At 40.6% G+C, this 17,553-nt stretch overlaps 1 protein-coding gene across 8 annotated transcripts in view; it reads left to right on the forward strand.

Annotated features, from left to right (window-relative positions):
* Positions 1-12,925, forward strand: part of chl1b (cell adhesion molecule L1-like b) — a 68,409-nt gene extending 55,484 nt beyond the window's left edge. For 5 of the 8 annotated variants that reach the window (XM_023424709.2, XM_087178865.1, XM_087178864.1 and 2 more), the window contains 6 exons: positions 864-1,043; positions 2,250-2,279; positions 3,116-3,187; positions 6,289-6,420; positions 7,368-7,440; positions 10,585-12,925. In XM_023424709.2, the coding sequence (XP_023280477.1) occupies positions 864-1,043; positions 2,250-2,279; positions 3,116-3,187; positions 6,289-6,420; positions 7,368-7,440; positions 10,585-10,789 (692 nt within the window). In that variant the 3' untranslated portion in view covers positions 10,790-12,925. Of the gene's footprint in view, positions 1-863; positions 1,044-2,249; positions 2,280-3,115; positions 3,188-5,464; positions 5,573-5,747; positions 5,910-6,288; positions 6,421-7,367; positions 7,441-10,584 lie in introns of all 8 variants that reach the window. The other 3 variants (XM_023424701.2, XM_087178866.1, XM_023424710.2) reach the window with 3 other exon arrangements.
* Positions 12,926-17,553: the final 4,628 nt, after the last annotated feature.

Here is a 17,553-nt window from a genome sequence, read left to right on the forward strand (position 1 = left end):
GAAACACATTAGGGCGGGGCAGACAATCACCACAGACACAGGACCAAGACAGGAAGCAAAAACACTGACACAAATGGAAAAACCAATTACAAAATAAAACAGGAAGTGCAAAAAGTCCAAATTAAAACTAACAAAAAGTGTCTGCCATGGCAGAACATGACAAGTTGTTCCTGTGACCAACGAGCATCTGATCGCTAATATTAGCCAGGCGCGGGAAGTTTGGTTCAGTGTCAAAAAAACTGCACATTTTTAAGGTGGCCTTTTATTATGACCAGCCCAAGGCACACCTGTGCAGTAATCACGCTGCGTAATCAGCATCTTGATGTGCCACACCTGTCAGGTGGATGAATGATCTTGGCAAAGGAGAAGTACTTACTATCATGAATGTAAACACATATGTGAACACAACTTGAGAGAAGGACGCCTTTTGTGTGCTTAGAAAAAGTCTCAGATCTTTAATTTAAACTCAGAACAAAACAAAAACAAAAGTGTTATGTTCATTTTTTTTGTTCGGTGTAGTGTGCTATATAAATAAAATGGATTTAGTGTCAAGTTACTTGTTCAGGACAAGGAGTTGAAAACATTGAAGAGTTTCCTCATTACAGTGTTAGTGCCTAGTTAATAGTAGAAACTTGTTGTTATTATGTGGTGTGTGAAACAAAACAGTACCAGTGGTGACAATACAGTATCATCAGGAGAAAACAGTGTAAGCGCGGGGTTGTTTTCCCTCTTTTTGTTGTAAATGTGTTGCCCTGTTACTCCCTGTACTACTTTTACCTTCTGGTGACCGTATGATGATGTACCCGACTATAATTAACACTTTTTGTGTGTGTTTTTTTAAATATTTTTATCTTTATGTCTAGTCAACGAGACTGAGGAGGTGGGGGTGCTGCAGACAGTGGACATCAGCAACCCCGACATCACCCAGTGGATCCTGCGCGACTTGGAGCCCATGAGCAAATACAAGTTCTACCTGCGCTCCTGCACCACCGTGGGCTGCGGGCCTGTCGTCAGCGACGAGTGCACCACCACCCTAGAAACAAGTGAGTGATTGGAGGATCCAGAGAGCAAACGGCTGGGTGGTGTGTGTCTGGATTGGCTTGTGGGTGTCTGAATGGGTGAGTGAGCATGTCGAGAACACGGACGAGATCTGAGGCGCAGAATTGGATCGGCACGAATTCAGGCCAAGCGAACTAGGTGACAAAGCCATTTCACAATTTCAAAATGGCATTGAACTAGGAGAATATGATATATGCTTGGGCAACCAAGCTTTTCATATCTCCATGTAAGTAATTTTCGTGGATAAACAATTTCATATGGGTGTAGTGGAGGTTTCCATTTGTCACTGTCATGAGAGAGCAAGTGCTTATTGATTGGAGGGAGAGCGCGAGCTATGAAACAATCAGCTAAGAAAGAAAATTACTTTTAGCAGAAGGGAAACTGAAGGTTTTGATAGTGAATTGTGTAATCATAAAAGAGTTACTGGGTAAGGAATCATAATAAGCCAGCTCGTAGCATGTAATTTTTTCCTTTCAATTACATATCTTTTGTTGAGGACTGCACACTATACTTCAGCTGGCCCCAATCAAGCAAAAGCTCCTGTGAGATTGTGGGCAGCGGTACAAGCGACTGGACGGGATATGAAACAGGAAGCTGTACGTTCCGGATTCACCTGAGCGTCATTACAACGGACCACGGCAACAGATACTGTCAACATAAATAATAGGGTGGCACCCCCAAAGAAATTCAGTGTCTCATTCAAGTTGTGTTATGCAAAAACAAAACTTAATTTTGAAAGGCACTGCAGTTGCTAAATATGCCAGTGATTACTTAGCGCTGTAGAAGAATCACAGAAAGAAACTTAATTGGCTCTTAGGGTTGTTTATTTGCTGAAAAACCAGCAAAATGATTACAGGGAGAAAGACACATTTTTTATTTACAGAATTGCAGTTTTGTAGAGCTGTTACGTGTGTGTGTGTGTGTGTGTGTGTTGTGTGTGTGTGTGTGTGTGTGTGTGGGAGACTCTTCTTAAGATTTGAGCTTTTAAGTTTATTGTGGTAACTCTACTGTCAACAGTACTTCTATCACTGTAACGCCACTAATGCTTTCAGCATTACCAGTGTGATCAAACAGTGTGTATTGTAAATGTGTGTGAATGTGTAAACGTCTGCTTAGCAATGCAATGTTTGTCTTTTTCTTTCTTTCTTTCTTTCTTTTTTTCCTTTCTTTTTTTTTTTTTTTTCCTGCAGCTTCCACTCTGGCTTCCACTGTTGGCCTCAGTATGTAGATCTGTGTTTCCGTAGAAACTGTGACGTGTCATACCTGCACACACAATTTCAAATTGCTTCCTTCTTGGAATGAAGGAATGAAGATTTGTAATTGTGTGTGTGTTGGTGCAACGTGTTTCACAGTCGTAATAGTATTAGGTAGTAAGTGCATGGTTGGATGTAGAAATGTGGACGGGTGTGGATGGTTTTAGCCTGAATAAATCATCAGCTTTTGAGTCTCGAGCAGTTGAACACAGTTTATTTTTCCTGTACAAGAACTAAAAAGTGCCAAACACTGTGCTCCTCTGCAGATAATTGACCTTGTCTGCTGTTTGCCCTTGCCATCAGCAGAGAGCACTCTGATGCCTCCTTTCATTAGAAAAATGTCAACTTCTTCTTAGATAAAGTTTGTGGCTTCCTCGCTAATAGCAATGGTAATGAGTAACCTAATTATAAATTCATATTAATCTTGGCTCATTAGTGACTGTAAACGAATATTGACTTTTATCCTAGCAACAGCAGACTCAGTGCAACATGTCTACCAACTCAAGCTGAGGAACTAAATGATGCTTTAAGAGCCAAACCCAGGAAGAAGATCAGACACGCCACACATCCATCCTTCTTCCATTTAATGATGTATAAAAAGAAAATTGAGCTCTTTTTGAAAGGCAAATTAAAAATCCCAACGTCTCACCTTGTGTATAAACAGATGTAAAATGATTTTTTGTTTTTCTAGATTGTTTCACAGTAGACACGTAGTTACTAATCTTAGAGTGCTAACAGTAGAACGTAGCGCCCCCTGGGGGTCGATCTCAGTCGATAACCACGACATCTGTCTTTCTTTTCAGGCAAGTCAGCTTCCCCCTCACCTCCAAGCACTCCAAAGTCCCCAGTGACCAAACCCACACGATCCACCATAGGTAGAGCCGCAGCACATTCTGACACAACAAGCATCAAACCACAGAGACAAACAAAAGCTGGGAAATAAACACGAAATAATTGAAACCGATTACATGTTTATGTTTTGTCCAGACATTTTTGCGGTGACGTGACGGCCGGTAAAACTCCCCGGCTGTCCTCTCAAAATAAACTGACATCACAAAAACAAAGATGCAGAGGTAGCTCTGTATTCCGCTAATTAGCTACTTCAGTTATTTTTCTTTTGTAGTTTCAGTTGTTTCAGTTGTTGTCTGTTGTTTCCGGTGGCAACAAGAGCTGGGGTGTAAGGTAGTAGCTCTATTTTATTGTTTGTTATATGACAAGTGCATGCTAATGAAAAAAGCCGGTTTTAATTTCTCTGCTGCACCACAGGGAAATCTAAGATACTAGATCTGTCCCGATCCGACAGTGGAGCTGTAGAGTGCAGCCGCCTGAATGGGACAAATATGTCGAATTGTCAGTGATTGATTTGTTGGGCCCCAGTCCCCTTGTACACGGCAGCGTATTGACCCAACAGTCACCTGACATTTCCATGAAATCTTCAAGTGGGTAAACAGCAACACAGCTCCGGGATGAGAATCTGTCCCAGGGCAGCGTCTGAGCTGTGAGCGAGGAGAAACGTCCTCCTGGGCCATGCCGGGGAGGTGTGAGCTCATACTGGGAGGGTGATATTTACAGGACACTGAGATAAGTGGATAAGTGGAGGCTGTTGAAAGCTCCTATATCAGAATATTTTCTGGTCTCTCTCTATAAAAAAAAAAAAAGAAGAAGAAGCCTACTGACTTTGAAGGGGCATCTTCCAGGGCATCAGCGTCCTGCTGGGTGAGCAGCTGCTTTCTGCACCAGTTAATAGCAAGCTGAGGAGTGTAGTGACAAAACGCAGCAGCCTGCCTTGAGATATTTTTAGTTCAGGGGCCTCTGTCAGTTGAAGTCATCGCGCACTTCCAATAATTGGAATTACCATAGTTGCAGACTAATCCATCAACATTAGTCAGAGGGTGTCATTTGCAGTGGTTGGGACGGGCAGCGCAGACACAGGTGTCCTTGTGTGCTGAATTATCACCTGAGCAAATAATGCACCTGAGCTGGAGACACAACAGAAGATTTGCATGTTTGCCGTGGGGAAATGAAGTGGATTGTGCGTTGTTGACTAGCTTAGACAGCTGCTGTCAAATCATACTTTTCCCATACTAATGATGCACATCATTCACTACATTATTAGATTTTTTTTTACTCTGTCAAGTATCAAAAGTCCACATTACATGTCTGAGTTAGACGACGCTTTGAATTTCCTTCAAAGAAAATAACAAAACATAGCTAAAAATAAGCAGGACTATATCTATAATTTTGGACACTGAGTTCATGTGTAGGTTCCAGGAATTAAATAATGCAGACAGAAGCAATTTTGATAACTGAGTAATTGTTTATTCACCTTCTAATAATTAGTCATTAAACAAGCAAAAAATGCCTCTGGTTCCATTTTCCAATTAAATTAATGCTTTTTTTTTCTATTCTAAATTCCTTGTAAATAAAATGTATTTTGGTTTTGGGGCAAAATGAGAAATTTATAGACATGACCTTTCATCAAAGAAAATAATTATTAGTTGCAGCCAAACTAACCATCTTTAAATGCAACTGTTTTCAAGGCAGAGAGCGTTAAACTAAAGGTATTTGGTCGATGTGGAAAAGGCATTTATATCATTATGTGGGGACATAAAAAAAAAAAATCCAGGAAATGTAATTTAGCATGAATAGAAGGAATGAATGTTTTATAATGTTTTTGAGGGAAGTAAAAAGTATCTGTAAATCCTGGCTCCAGACTTAAGTATAAGAAACTACTTCTTAACTAGTGTTGGACATCTTTCTGTTATATAACAGTACAGTTATATAAGAACATGGAGAAATAGTTGATGAGTTTTGATTGTAAATCCTTTAAGATTTATGTAGTTGTCCATTTAGCTCTGCAGGCTCCACCCATGACTCCATCTCCATATCCACATTCCTCTTGTCACGTCTGCTGTTGAGAGATTCAGCCAGTGTCCCGCTCTGTCAGGTGTAATTGATGCGTCCTTACACTAGTGTTAGGAAACAGAAGAGCATGCTGGGCCCTTTCACAGAAGGTGAAGAGCAGCATCCTTCATTGAATAATGACAACACTCCTAACCACTACATGCTTTGGCCTTGACCTTCTCTGTCCTTTACTAATCCTTCCTCACTGTTTCTCTCCTTTCCTCATCTTGTCTCGTTTCTTCCATCAGTATCAGCCCTGTCGAATGTTAGCTCAGCTGTTAGCGACAGCTTCGCAAATATCAGCTGGATATCTGGAGGAGGGCATGCAGAGTTTTATATTGCGTATATGAACAACCGTAAGCTCATATTACCTTTTTGTTTGTGTTAGTTTCTGGACTTTGTTAGAGATTCTGTAGGTGGAACATCTAATAGCATTCGCTGTGTTGTGTCTGAAACGGTCCTCTACCAGATTACACTAGTTTTGTGTCCTCATGAGTACTAACCCACCCTGATCATTCACCCTCTGCACAGGTGAGGGTCACTGGAAGATTTCAGAGGCCTTAAACACCTCTAAGACTTTCCACATCATTGACGGGCTTGAACCTGGGACTGAGTACACTGTGCGCCTTATTCCTAACAGAAGAGTTGAGAACTCTAGTATATTTGAAGATGTTATCACGACCAGGTTCAAAGGTGAGGAGAGAAACCCAAAAAGCTCAAGTTAAAAAGAAAAAAAGAAAAAAAAAGAAGAGAGGCAGCAGAACTGATTGACCTCTCACTGAACAGAGTACAGGTGCGCCGGCGTGACTCAAGCCGCAGCGCATGGTCCTTTGTGGTGTCACCGGGATTTAGACTCGCTGAGAGGAATTACATTTGTACAGCGTCCTTTACTTGATTAATTAGACAAGCAGGATTAGCTGTTTAATATTAATATTGGACCGTTTCCATCAGCGGTGCGCCCTAACACCTCCTGCCTTTGCATCAGATAGGCTTTGTCGATGTAAACATTCAATCAAGTGTCCTGATGAAAAGGCCAAGGCGTGTCAAAGTCACTGGGTATTGTTCTCCTCAGGTCTGGCCAGCATCCACGGAGGAATATCCACCCAGGGCTGGTTTATCGGCCTGATGTGTGCCATCGCTCTCCTCACACTCATTGTGTTGATCGCCTGCTTTGTCAACAGAAATAAAGGAGGAAAGTATTCTGGTAGGTGCTCACTCACAAGCACACACACTTCACCTCGCTTGAATACTAATTGCCACATCATTATATTTCCATTCCGCTCGTTTGTTGCTAGGAGAGAAATTATCAATCATCCTTGAAGCCACTGCAGGAATATGTAATCTGATAGGTTGTTTTTTTTTCCCCAAACCTGAAAATTATTGTAATGCAAATTTATACATAAAATAGCCTTGTGTATTGATAGGAAAATGAGCATTTTGCACTGTATGTCCAGCATTTGAATGTTGCATTATTTAGACACGCAGCTTTTTCCAGCGGCAATCCAAACAAAGTGCAGCACACAGCGAGACAAAAATGCAAATGCTGCACATGGGGTGGCTGCGCGGGGAGCAATGACATAAGCGCTGTGGTGTCCCAGTGTTATCCCTCCTGTTGGGGACATGAGAGTCCTTATCAGCTTTATTATTCACAGCTAATGGCCATCAGGTTGTCGTCTGGGCAGCGATCGCTTCACTCGTCAGCAGAAAAAGAGCGAGGCGCAGCTCTGTCCTTTGTTTTCTCATTAAGTTCTCATTATCGCCCGTAGCTCCAACAACCTTTTCTTTCATTTGCCTGAGCCATGTGGTTTTTTTTTTTCTGTCACACCACATGTCGGACTATGTGTTTCTTTATCATGAATGTAAGATTTATATAAAAGTAACAACCCAAACTATTTTACATGACAAAAGCTACTTTTTTATATAGAAGGAGATCTATATTTAGAAAAAACATTTGTAAAAATGTAGATTTCAGTAAATTTAAATTTTGTGATTTTTTTTCCATGGCTTGCATTGAACTTTCATCCAGTGAATAAGTGCAGGGAATAAGGGACTGAGAATCAAATAACGTTACCAGTCAGGGGACACAGTGATCTTCATTTGCAGGATTCTCCTGAGGAAATCACTGATATCTTCTCTACATTTTGTGAGCAGTAAAAGAGAAAGAAGACCTTCACCCAGACGTGGAGTCCCAGGGCATGAATGACGACACATTTTGCGAGTACAGGTAAGCGTAACCCTCAGAGCGCTATTTCACCACCTCACTGCAATTCATGCGCAACAGTGTATGAACTTCTTCTTCTTCTTCTTCTTCTTCTTCTTCTTCTCCTGGCGGTCGTTTCCATTTTCTCCTCTCAGTAATTCTCTATGCCTTTCTCCTCTTGCTGAAAAGACAACCCAGCATGCAGCAGGTTCACGTGGAGCCTCACACTTCTGCTGTTCAAGACATTTGATGGACTGAGTAACTGGAATGTATGTGATAAACAGCAGTAGCATCCCCGATCTGTTTACACATCAGTGTTGTTGGATTGTTAGCCTCCCTTTATAGGCCATTGTGATCTTAGATACGTTGTTGTGTTGGTCTTAGACGTGTTAGACATGTGCGACATAAAGGGAGCAGCAGTGCCGTTCAGATGCTGCCATTTTCTGTCCTTATGGAGTTAAAAGCAGCCTGCCCAGCCCACAGCAGGAGGCTAAAACCAATCAGTGTAATTGAAAGCAGCTCATCTCCAGGGCAGTAATATCTGGGCACGTTTCATTAATCCTGTAGTGGTCCAATTCATATCAGTCCACTGCAGTAAGAGTCCTAGTCTAATTCCCCAATCACTGGGATCTGCACAAGACAAATGCTGATATGATGAACATAAAAGTGGCTCAGTGTGACAGGGTTTATATTTTGTCAGGTTGCTTCCAGGTGCTGGTCACACCAGCTGATGTTAAATCTGTCACTGAGTTTGAGTGTTAAGCACTTCCTGAGTTTGTAGTAACTAGTAATCAGGTCACACCATTAAAATGCCAAATGACATTAAAACACCTTAGCTAGTAAAAAAACGGTTGCTTGGAAACATCTTTGGCAGTGTCACTTTAACTTCACCAGTAAATATGACACTTTTAGGGGAATGGACAGAACACTAAACTTAAAGGAATAGTTAAATATTCTGAGAAACATGCTTATTCATGCTCTTGCCTACAGAGAGTTAGATGAGATAATCGACACCATGCTCAAATCTGTCCGTTCAATGTAAGGCTACAGCCAGCAGCAGGTTAGCTTAGCTTGGTACAAAGACCGGAAAGAGGATATAACAGATACTATTTCTTGGCTTGAGTCTCTGCTGGTTGCCTGGCAACCTCCCAAAAATGACAAGAGGAGGTGCAGGAAGTCACTGCTCCCAGCTAAGATATAGTCCAGCACATAAACTCTTATAAAACCTCAACATGTAGGTTTTACACTTGGGTTTTTCTATGGATAAAAAAATGAGCTATAACATGTTAATTAGAGAGCTTTAGAGGTGAAAGCCAGGCTAGCTGTTTCCACTGTTTTCAGTCTTTATGCTAAGCTAAGCTAACTAGCTGCTGGCTATACAGACATGAGAGTGATATCAGTCTTCTCATCTAATTTTTGGAAAGAAAGCAAATCTGTGCCTATTTCCAGAACTTTTCTTTTAACTGCCAATCCTTTATGAATGTATGTCCGACTTTTTATTTATATGTACATACAAGTAGAAGACACTACATGGTCGCACTTACAATTTGTAAGGAAACTACTACTCAGGTTACTGTGTGTCGTAGCCAACGGCAACACAACAAAACGTTTAACTGTGCCCTTAGCTCTGAGCAAGGGTTGCCACCTTTTTATGTGAGAAAAGGGACATTCAGACCCCCCCCTCCACCCCCGGTGATGCAAAGATTTTTTGAGACAATTACAGAACTATCAAGAGTAATAAAAAAAATGTTGCCTGATGCTGATTTGCAGTTAGTATTAGAGATGAAAGGCAGGGAGAGAGGATGACATGCAGCAAAGTGCCACGGGTCAGACCCACACCACTGCGATTTGGATTAAACCTTAATCACATGCGCTCTTCCAGGTAGACCACCAGAGCGTCTGCTGTCGTCTGCATTTTTTCAAAGCAGACAGAGCTCATCAGTCTATTGCCAATTGATAAACTTCTCCAATCGACTTGTAGGCTACAACTGGTTTGGTTGTACTTGACATTTCATTATTCACAGCACTCGGAGGATATAACATGAACCAAAATACGGGACAAATTGATTTCATGATGTATTGGTTCAATACAGGACACAGCATTTTATTTTCATATACGGGACGATCCCATATTATGCAGGACGGGGGGGCAACCCTACTCCGAGTTAACCTCTCGCTAAGGCTGTAGTATAAAGACAACAGTCACAGGCACAGTTCACTATGTCACACAGCTAACAGTGTCTGAGCTAACATGTTTAGTGATGCCCACACAGCGTTTATTCAGAATGAGTGGCTCGCCTAACCAACATTTTTTTGGTAATTTTGTAATATGAAGTATATTGTCAATATTCAGTCAGTATCAAACAGAATTTCATCAGGTGTGGGGTCAGATGTGTCGACCGTATTCAGTATTTCTTTTACCTTGTTCGGGGTTATACGTTAAAAGCTTGTTAGCTTTGTTAGCTATCAGTTATTGGCTGTAGAACAACTAATTTCTAGAGATAGTTTGTGTTGCAACCTGTGTAGATTTAGTTTGTTAGTTAATCCCTTGCCTGGCGTCGTGGTGGTGCTATGCCAGAGAGGACAGTCAGCGATCTCCACCGCTCTCTGACCTCTGATGTTCGCAACAGCGTGGCGAGGGCTGGGCCGTGTTTAAATTTAGTGAGGTGCAAATCTGCACGTAGTAATCACTCATTATAATTAGACTCGGTTACAATTTAACAACAACTGGCACAGCCGACTCCTGACTGACAGGGAGCTCTAAGGCTGTATTGAGAAAGTTAGTTACTTATGAACCAAATCAAATAAAAGTACACACCATTTAATGGTCTCACAGTTAAAATGCAGTTAAATTACAGAGCCGCAGCATGTGCAGCCTCAACATCAGCACCAGTTTAATGTCCCCTTCAGCATCTCCCTTCTCTTCTAGTCATCACTTTGTCAAATGCATCGATGTATGTATACGTAGCGATTAATATTGTCTCAACATGTGCATCTGTTTGATTATTTCCCATTGGTCAGCCAGAGGTAAACAGTAATGCTAGTCACACAGGCTCATCGTACAGGCAGTGATTGCTCAAGCCTGCACGCCCGTCCGCTCCAATAAGCCATTGAGTGAAGCCATGAGTGAAATGAGGTGATTCTAAATCCACTGTGCCTCTCTTGCAGCGACAACGACGAGAAGCCACTGAAGGGCAGCCAACACTCGCTGAGCAGAGAGATCAAAGCGGGGGACAGCGGGGACAGTCTGGTGGACTACGGCGACGAGGACGCTCAGTTCAACGAGGACGGCTCTTTTATCGGCGAGTATGCAGGGCGAAAGGAGAAGAGGGTGTCTGCCGAGATCAAAGCCACCGTTCAGACCCCGGCGTGAGGAGCGGAACCGCCATCCATCCTCCCCTGGACACCGTTTTCATTAAACCTGCTGTGAGGAACAAATGAAAGAGGAAACAGACATTATCCATACCGAGCACAAGTTTTGTGTCAAATGTAATGCGTCATTGCCAACTGCACACTGCCATTCTCATTTTATGAAGCTCTGTTTTGTCAAGTTGCAACAGAAAGACCATTACTAAATACTGTGTATATATAGTGTATATTCTATGTGTGGAGTGTCTTTTTTTTATAATTATTATTACGCAAAACATGTAGAGGGCTTGGATTTTCTTTTTTTCTCTCTTTCCATTACTTCAGCTGCAGTACTGTTTGTACAAATGTTAGGAAAATTTCACTCCCCATTGCTCATGGTTTACATGCTGCTTTGCCTCTGATGTCATCTTGTAGCAGACCACACAGACACAAGTGGGGATATCAAGCTGATATTTTTCAATTGGAGCAAATATTACTGACCTTTTATATCTGAAATTGATTCATTAAATATGATGTAAGATGTGTATAAAGGTTGCTTATTAACTTATTTTTCTCAGTGGTTTTATACCTGACAAAATAACAAGGAAATTTACATATCATTTCATATCATAAACATTGATTATTGAATCGCCCTGTGATGCTAGAAGAAAGTATAATTTAGTTGTTATGCCTTGTTTATGAACATTTAGATCCATTGGACAGTATAAATTACAAAACTCAGACTGTACGTACTGCTGTGCCAGATGTAATCCATTACAGATTACACTATTCTCCTGATTATGAAGTTGTAAGAACTTGTAGTGTAAATGAGTAATCCACATTTTTATCAAAATCTTCAACATCTTGAATTAAAGCTACAACTACAATTACAATTTATTCCAGTTTACTGTTAAATAATTTTAAATTGCTACAAGCTGCCAATAGCTGGTGTTTTTCAAACAAATGACACAGGTGAAGTTTCTCTCAGTTTTACCCCAAAAAAGGTTTTACTTTTACAAGGAGCCACATAAGGTATATAGGAAGAGTTCAACATTTTGGGAAATACACATATTTCAGAGAGTTAGATGAGAAGATTGATACCCGGTCCTGTAGCTCTTTTAGCTATACAATAAATATGAAACCACACCCAGGAGCTGGTTGTCTTAGCTTGGCATAAATACTGGGAAATAGCTAGTTTGGCTCTGTCCTAAGGTAACAAAATACTCCTACCTGCAACCCTAAAGCTCACTGATTTACATGTTATGAGTCATCTGTTTAATCTGTAAAAAAAAAAAAAAAAAAAAAAAAAAAAAAAAAAAAAAAAAAATCTACATGTATTAACATGTTAATCAGTGTGCTTTAAAGGTGGTTGGCTTTTGCTAATCCAAGACAGAACCAGATGAGCTGTATCCAGATAAACTAAGCTAACCGGCTACGGCAGCATCACCTTTAAAGGGGATACTCCGAAGATTTAGTATTGCAAAAGACTTGTGCAGAGACACTTTAAAAAAAAAAAAAAGAAAAAGATTGTAGCAGCAGAAGCCAGTATATCCTGACTTTTAGTCCCCAGCATGATTCAGACTCCAGGAAAACTGGATCCTATATTTCCCATAATGAGGCTCAATAGCATCTTTCACCAGAAACTTTCTAACTCCACTTCCCTGGATTGTAAAGCAAACTTCCTGCTTATAAATTTGCAGTCTCCAAAACACTATGACCTCATCAGGGTTACTTCTCAGAGTTGACTCCAGAGCCTCAGAGAATGTTGTATTTGTAGGCTGATTCATACTCTGCATGATCATTACACCGATTTCAATATGTGAAGTTGGTGGAGTGTCCCTTTAAGAAGAAAATACATTCTGTATGCATACCTGTAATGCGTTATAGATTTTCTTTGTAATCAGATTACTTTGATCTGGTTGCATATTTGACATTCACCAATATTCTGCTGATACAATATCCTGTAGACATCAGTTTTAACAATCCTTACTCTGTTACTTCCAATATACTGCCATTCAAACCACAAACAGTATGCTGTTCAGGATTAACATTAGAAGAACCGTGATCAGAACAATCACAATGTTTTGCAAAACGTCAGCCATTGCATGGTAAGAATGTTAATTGGTGTTTTTTGATGTCATTAAATTGCTTTACTTTCCTACTTTCTGGTAATCTTTCTGGTAGTCTTGACTCCCTGTTTGGTCACAACCATCAATGACGGAGTATTATTAATGTTCTCGATGCCTATAGTACTGTATGGAGTTTCCCCACAGAGGAATACCTGACTGAAAGAATCTCTGCCTTTATCTCCACTCAGCAGTAAAAATCTTAGTGAAGAGAAAGCAGCACCTCGAGAAACATCCTCGTTCACTCTGAATAAAATGGCAGATGTTTGACAGATTGTTTCCTTTCGCAGTGTGACTTTAACAAATGTCACGCTAGGGTCAAGTCTCTGTCTGAGTTGAGCATCTTGTTTGATTACTTTGGCTGCAGGAGAGAATCATGAGAAATCAAAGCAGTGGGCACAGACAGGCGCTGGATCAAGGAGCGGGAGCTGTAATCATGTCTGATGGTTGATAGTAGGGAGTGGAGAGTGTCATTGTGAGGGTTCTCACTGCGTGGTTTCGCATCTGCCTCAAATACCCTGTCATCACTCAGCCAGGTTTGCTTTAGCTGCTGCAGTTAGAGGCTTCAGCTTCCACATGCACGACCTTCAGGTGTTAAAAGTGGACGCTCTGATAGCTGCACTGGAGGTTCTCAACTACGTGAAAAGCTGGATGTGTCTCGACAGTGTTGGGGAAACTTCTTACAGAGCATATTTCTCCAACATAATGATCGCTCCCCTCTGACAAGCTGCACACACAGCTAGAAGCACAACTAAAAAACTAACAGCACGAAGTTAAAGGACCTGTCTGAATTACATTACATTATTATAAACAACACTTACATGCCCACTGAAAGAGTTTTTGATCACTGCAATAATCTATTGTTTTCTGACTGTATATAAAGATGGATGACAGTATAGGTCATAAATCCTGCCCCCCTCCATGTTAATAGATGGGACATGATTCAAATAAAAAAATCTATGTACACATTGAATAAGTTTTAGTTAGTTTCTGTCATTTGCTGATGTATGATCAAGTGTTCATTTTCCTGGGAAGTTTGGTTTTAATTAGTTATTTGAAAGAAGTAACAAAAGGGGGTGTGACATCATGATTGATAACTGTGATTGACTTGCGATTGAGTCAGATGGGTGTATGGGTGAGACCTTAAAAGTGTGGCTCCACCCCCACTATCACTACTGCACTGAATCCAAATGACGTCACCAGTGCAAAATGGCAGCGCCCTTATCCGACATTTTTTGGCTTCTTTTTGGTAAAGTGGGAGGAAGTGGAGATGTGTTGTCCATTTTTATATACAATCATTTTTCTCCTCACTTCTAGCACAACTCTGTGTTGGGGAAAACATCCAAAGTCCTCAATCTTTGTGAGAATATTCAGTTGAAGCTCATTTGAGGCCTCAGCATCTGAATTAGACAAATTAAGTTCAATCAGGAGAGACTCATTTGTGTAAACAGATAAACTTTTATTGCCATGTGAAAAACGAGAGGAAAAGTGAGATATGTGAGAGTCTTTGGCGATTAGATCCCATCGTGATGTCATCATATGTGATAAGGGGGTGAGGCTGTGTGAAGTGTTTCCCCCCGGGAATATGAAGACTGCAAGTGGATGGAGTGGAGGAAGGTCGCAGCAAACGCACTGAAATGACAGCTGATAGTAGGAGAGAGGAGAACAACTTTTTTTTTTAAGAATGACAGGGACAACGTGATTGGTTGGTTGAGATCGTGGCAATTGGATGCCGAGCAACTGAAGTCAGTTGATTACAAGGAGTGAGGTGAGAGACGGAGAAACGAGAGAATTGGGAATGGAAGCAGAATATAATGTAGATAGTCTTCCTGATTGAACTTAGGCTAAAGCCTCATTTGCTATCTTACCTTACGGCTTTAGAAAAGTGAGCATAAGTCTTTCAACATGGGCATGTACTGTGTTGTGACAGACTTGAAAAAATAAACTTTACAGCCGAAATAAACATGTTTACAGCCTGGTACAAAAAATGGTTTTGGTCTCTACGGCTAATTTCCTCCTTCATGACAATTGTAACTGGGTGAATTTTTATATAACTCATCCATTTACATTTTATTAAGGCTTAAAGTTTTGCATAATTGAGGGTGTGGCTGCTTTGAGTGACAGATGGCTGAGCGTATGCTTGCTACAAACCAGCGTTCACTGAAGTTGGGCTCCATATACACTCCACCTGGATTAGCTGGGAGCTGGTTGGAGTCAGGCACTGCCAAGATGGTGACGGCAGAGCGGCCCACTAACCGCTCTTCAGAAACCTAAGTGTGACATCACGGAGGCCACGTCCATCTTTATGTACAGTCTATGGTTCTGAATTCAGTCAGAAGCTGAGCTGAACACAAACACACAAGCACACTCCCAATGATACGGTGAGTGCACCCATTAGATTACACAGGTAACGTACAGGTGGTACATTGGCTGTTTCGGGCAAATAAACACAAATAGTCCAGCAGTCAAATATGTGCAGGTGATAAGAATTGAAATGTTTTTTTCTGTCAGAATATTCTGACACCTGCAAGTAATGATCAGCTTACATGCTGTGAATTATTCAGCCAACTAGAAACTACAGTTTCAAGGGGCTAGCATGCCTTGCAGCTAGCGTGTTAGCATTCCTGAAGTTCAGGTTCAACACCAAAATGAAAATGTAGATGTTCTGTTCTGCAAGTGGAATTCTCGGGATTGTTCCTCTGGAGATTTGAGTGGTTTTAGTCAAAGTTACAGTTACAGTCTGTGAATGGATGAAGCTTGGCAAGGACTGTGGAAAGTTGAACCACATAAGTTTTCAGGTGTAGGGGCAAGAAAGTACATTTCAGGTGCCTGGCTTGAAATGATTTGTAAAAAAAAAAAAATCAACAAAAATTTTTTTGTCTGTTTTTTAGCATTCAGCATCCACCGCCCCATAGGTGTCATTTTAAAAGGTGGCAGTTAAATGTTGGATAGAAAACTGGCTGTGTCTACTTTGGATTCACCTCAGTTACAGTACAACAGATTCTTGCAGTGACAAGTTTTCACAGTGGAGAAAAGAAGCAAAAATAACCAGAGACTTTTAGAACCACTGCTGCAGCATAATTCACTTCTCTGTCCATCTGTAGGCACAGCAGGTTCAAAACACTCACATATTCAACCATGTATTGCTTCTGCTTATAGCATTAACTTTCTTGATTGCGTGACTGAGTTCTCTCGTGAACACACTGTGCTATATAAATTAAGTTTACCTTTGTTTGTCAACAGTTAACACAAACCTTTCAACTCTTTAGAGGGTGAGTAAGATAGAGAATATATTTGGATTGGAACATCAGTTGTTGATTAATACATTTATATGAATTTTAAATGTATTTATCATTATGCAGTTTTTTACCTGCCCTGCTCCTTTTTTTTCATTTTATTAACTGACATTGTTATTTTACACTTTGCATGTGTTTTATTTAATGTTTTGATAACCATAAGAAGATATATTTGGTTTCAGAGGGGCTATTTGTAAGTTTTCATGTCCATCACTGGAGAGAGCTCTAGGTGAGTAAAGGAATGAAGTTTGATGCTGAACTTGCAATGTTCTTCTAGACTAGTGAGTAAACAGCTGTTAATGCTAACGTTAGCTATGTAGCAATAGCAAAACTTACAAATAGCTCCTTTAAGTACAAAAAATGATCTCAGTGTAGTTTTACATCTCCTCTCTCAGGCTTCTCTCTGGAGCTCCAGTCACAACAGGTCAGTGAGCCAATCAGAAGAAAATCTGAGTGACCCAATAAAAATATAGTAGATTTCAGGTAAACATTCAGAGAAAAACTAAATCCTGCAAAAGCTGGACTGTGGGTGTGTGTGGGCGGGGCTTGGGACATGGATGAGTGCAGTGACTGCTTTGTTGTGACAACACAAAGTTACAGAAGTCCTGACGGCTGATTTTAAGGCTCAGTTTCTGAATACAGGCTGTGTGCATTTCTCTTCACAATATTGATATAGAACTTAGACCTGCATTATAATAAAAAATCTCACTTTGTACAATATTAGACCTTTAATACAAGCACTTGAGTATCTCAAATGTCTTAACCCTTAGCACTGTGATTAAAGAAAGCTTGACAGGTTGTTTCCGGACATATTTAAAGGTTTTCTTTGTTATTTAACAAGCAATGAGCAATGATGGTAAAGCTGCTCTGAGCTGAGCCATGCACAGTCGAGGAGGCATCGACCCCTCTCACTTTGCTTCAGCGTTAGCAGGACTTAATAATCTGTGTATTTTAAAAAAAAAAAAAAAAAAAACTGATACAAAACAGTAACAGCCCCGGCGCAATAATGAGTCTTTGATGCTCATAACATCCCCTGCCCTTATTATCATAGCATTTAGCTTTATGTGTGCACCGACCCAGTAGATATGAAAGACCTTGCTATTATACTGGAGTTGCACATGTTACATCAGGTGTTTTTCAACCAAAGTTTCTTTTCTTTCCTTAAATTTCATGACTGAAGAATTGATGTTGCACATTACCAATGACTTTTTGCATTAGACAATGAAATATCTCTGTGATAAGATAGTAAGAATGCCCAAAATGAAGAAATGTGTTTGTAGGACCAAATATGTACAAGGGGACTTCGGGAAGAGGATTCTTTTCAGCACCTGCTCCACATCACGTGCTCCTAAATAATTACTGTTTGT

The sequence above is a fragment of the Seriola lalandi genome, unplaced genomic scaffold, assembly GCF_002814215.2.
Source record: "Seriola lalandi dorsalis isolate HSWRI2012SDOR001 ecotype SW California unplaced genomic scaffold, Sedor1 jcf7180002054748, whole genome shotgun sequence".
Classification (NCBI taxonomy): domain Eukaryota; kingdom Metazoa; phylum Chordata; class Actinopteri; order Carangiformes; family Carangidae; genus Seriola; species Seriola lalandi.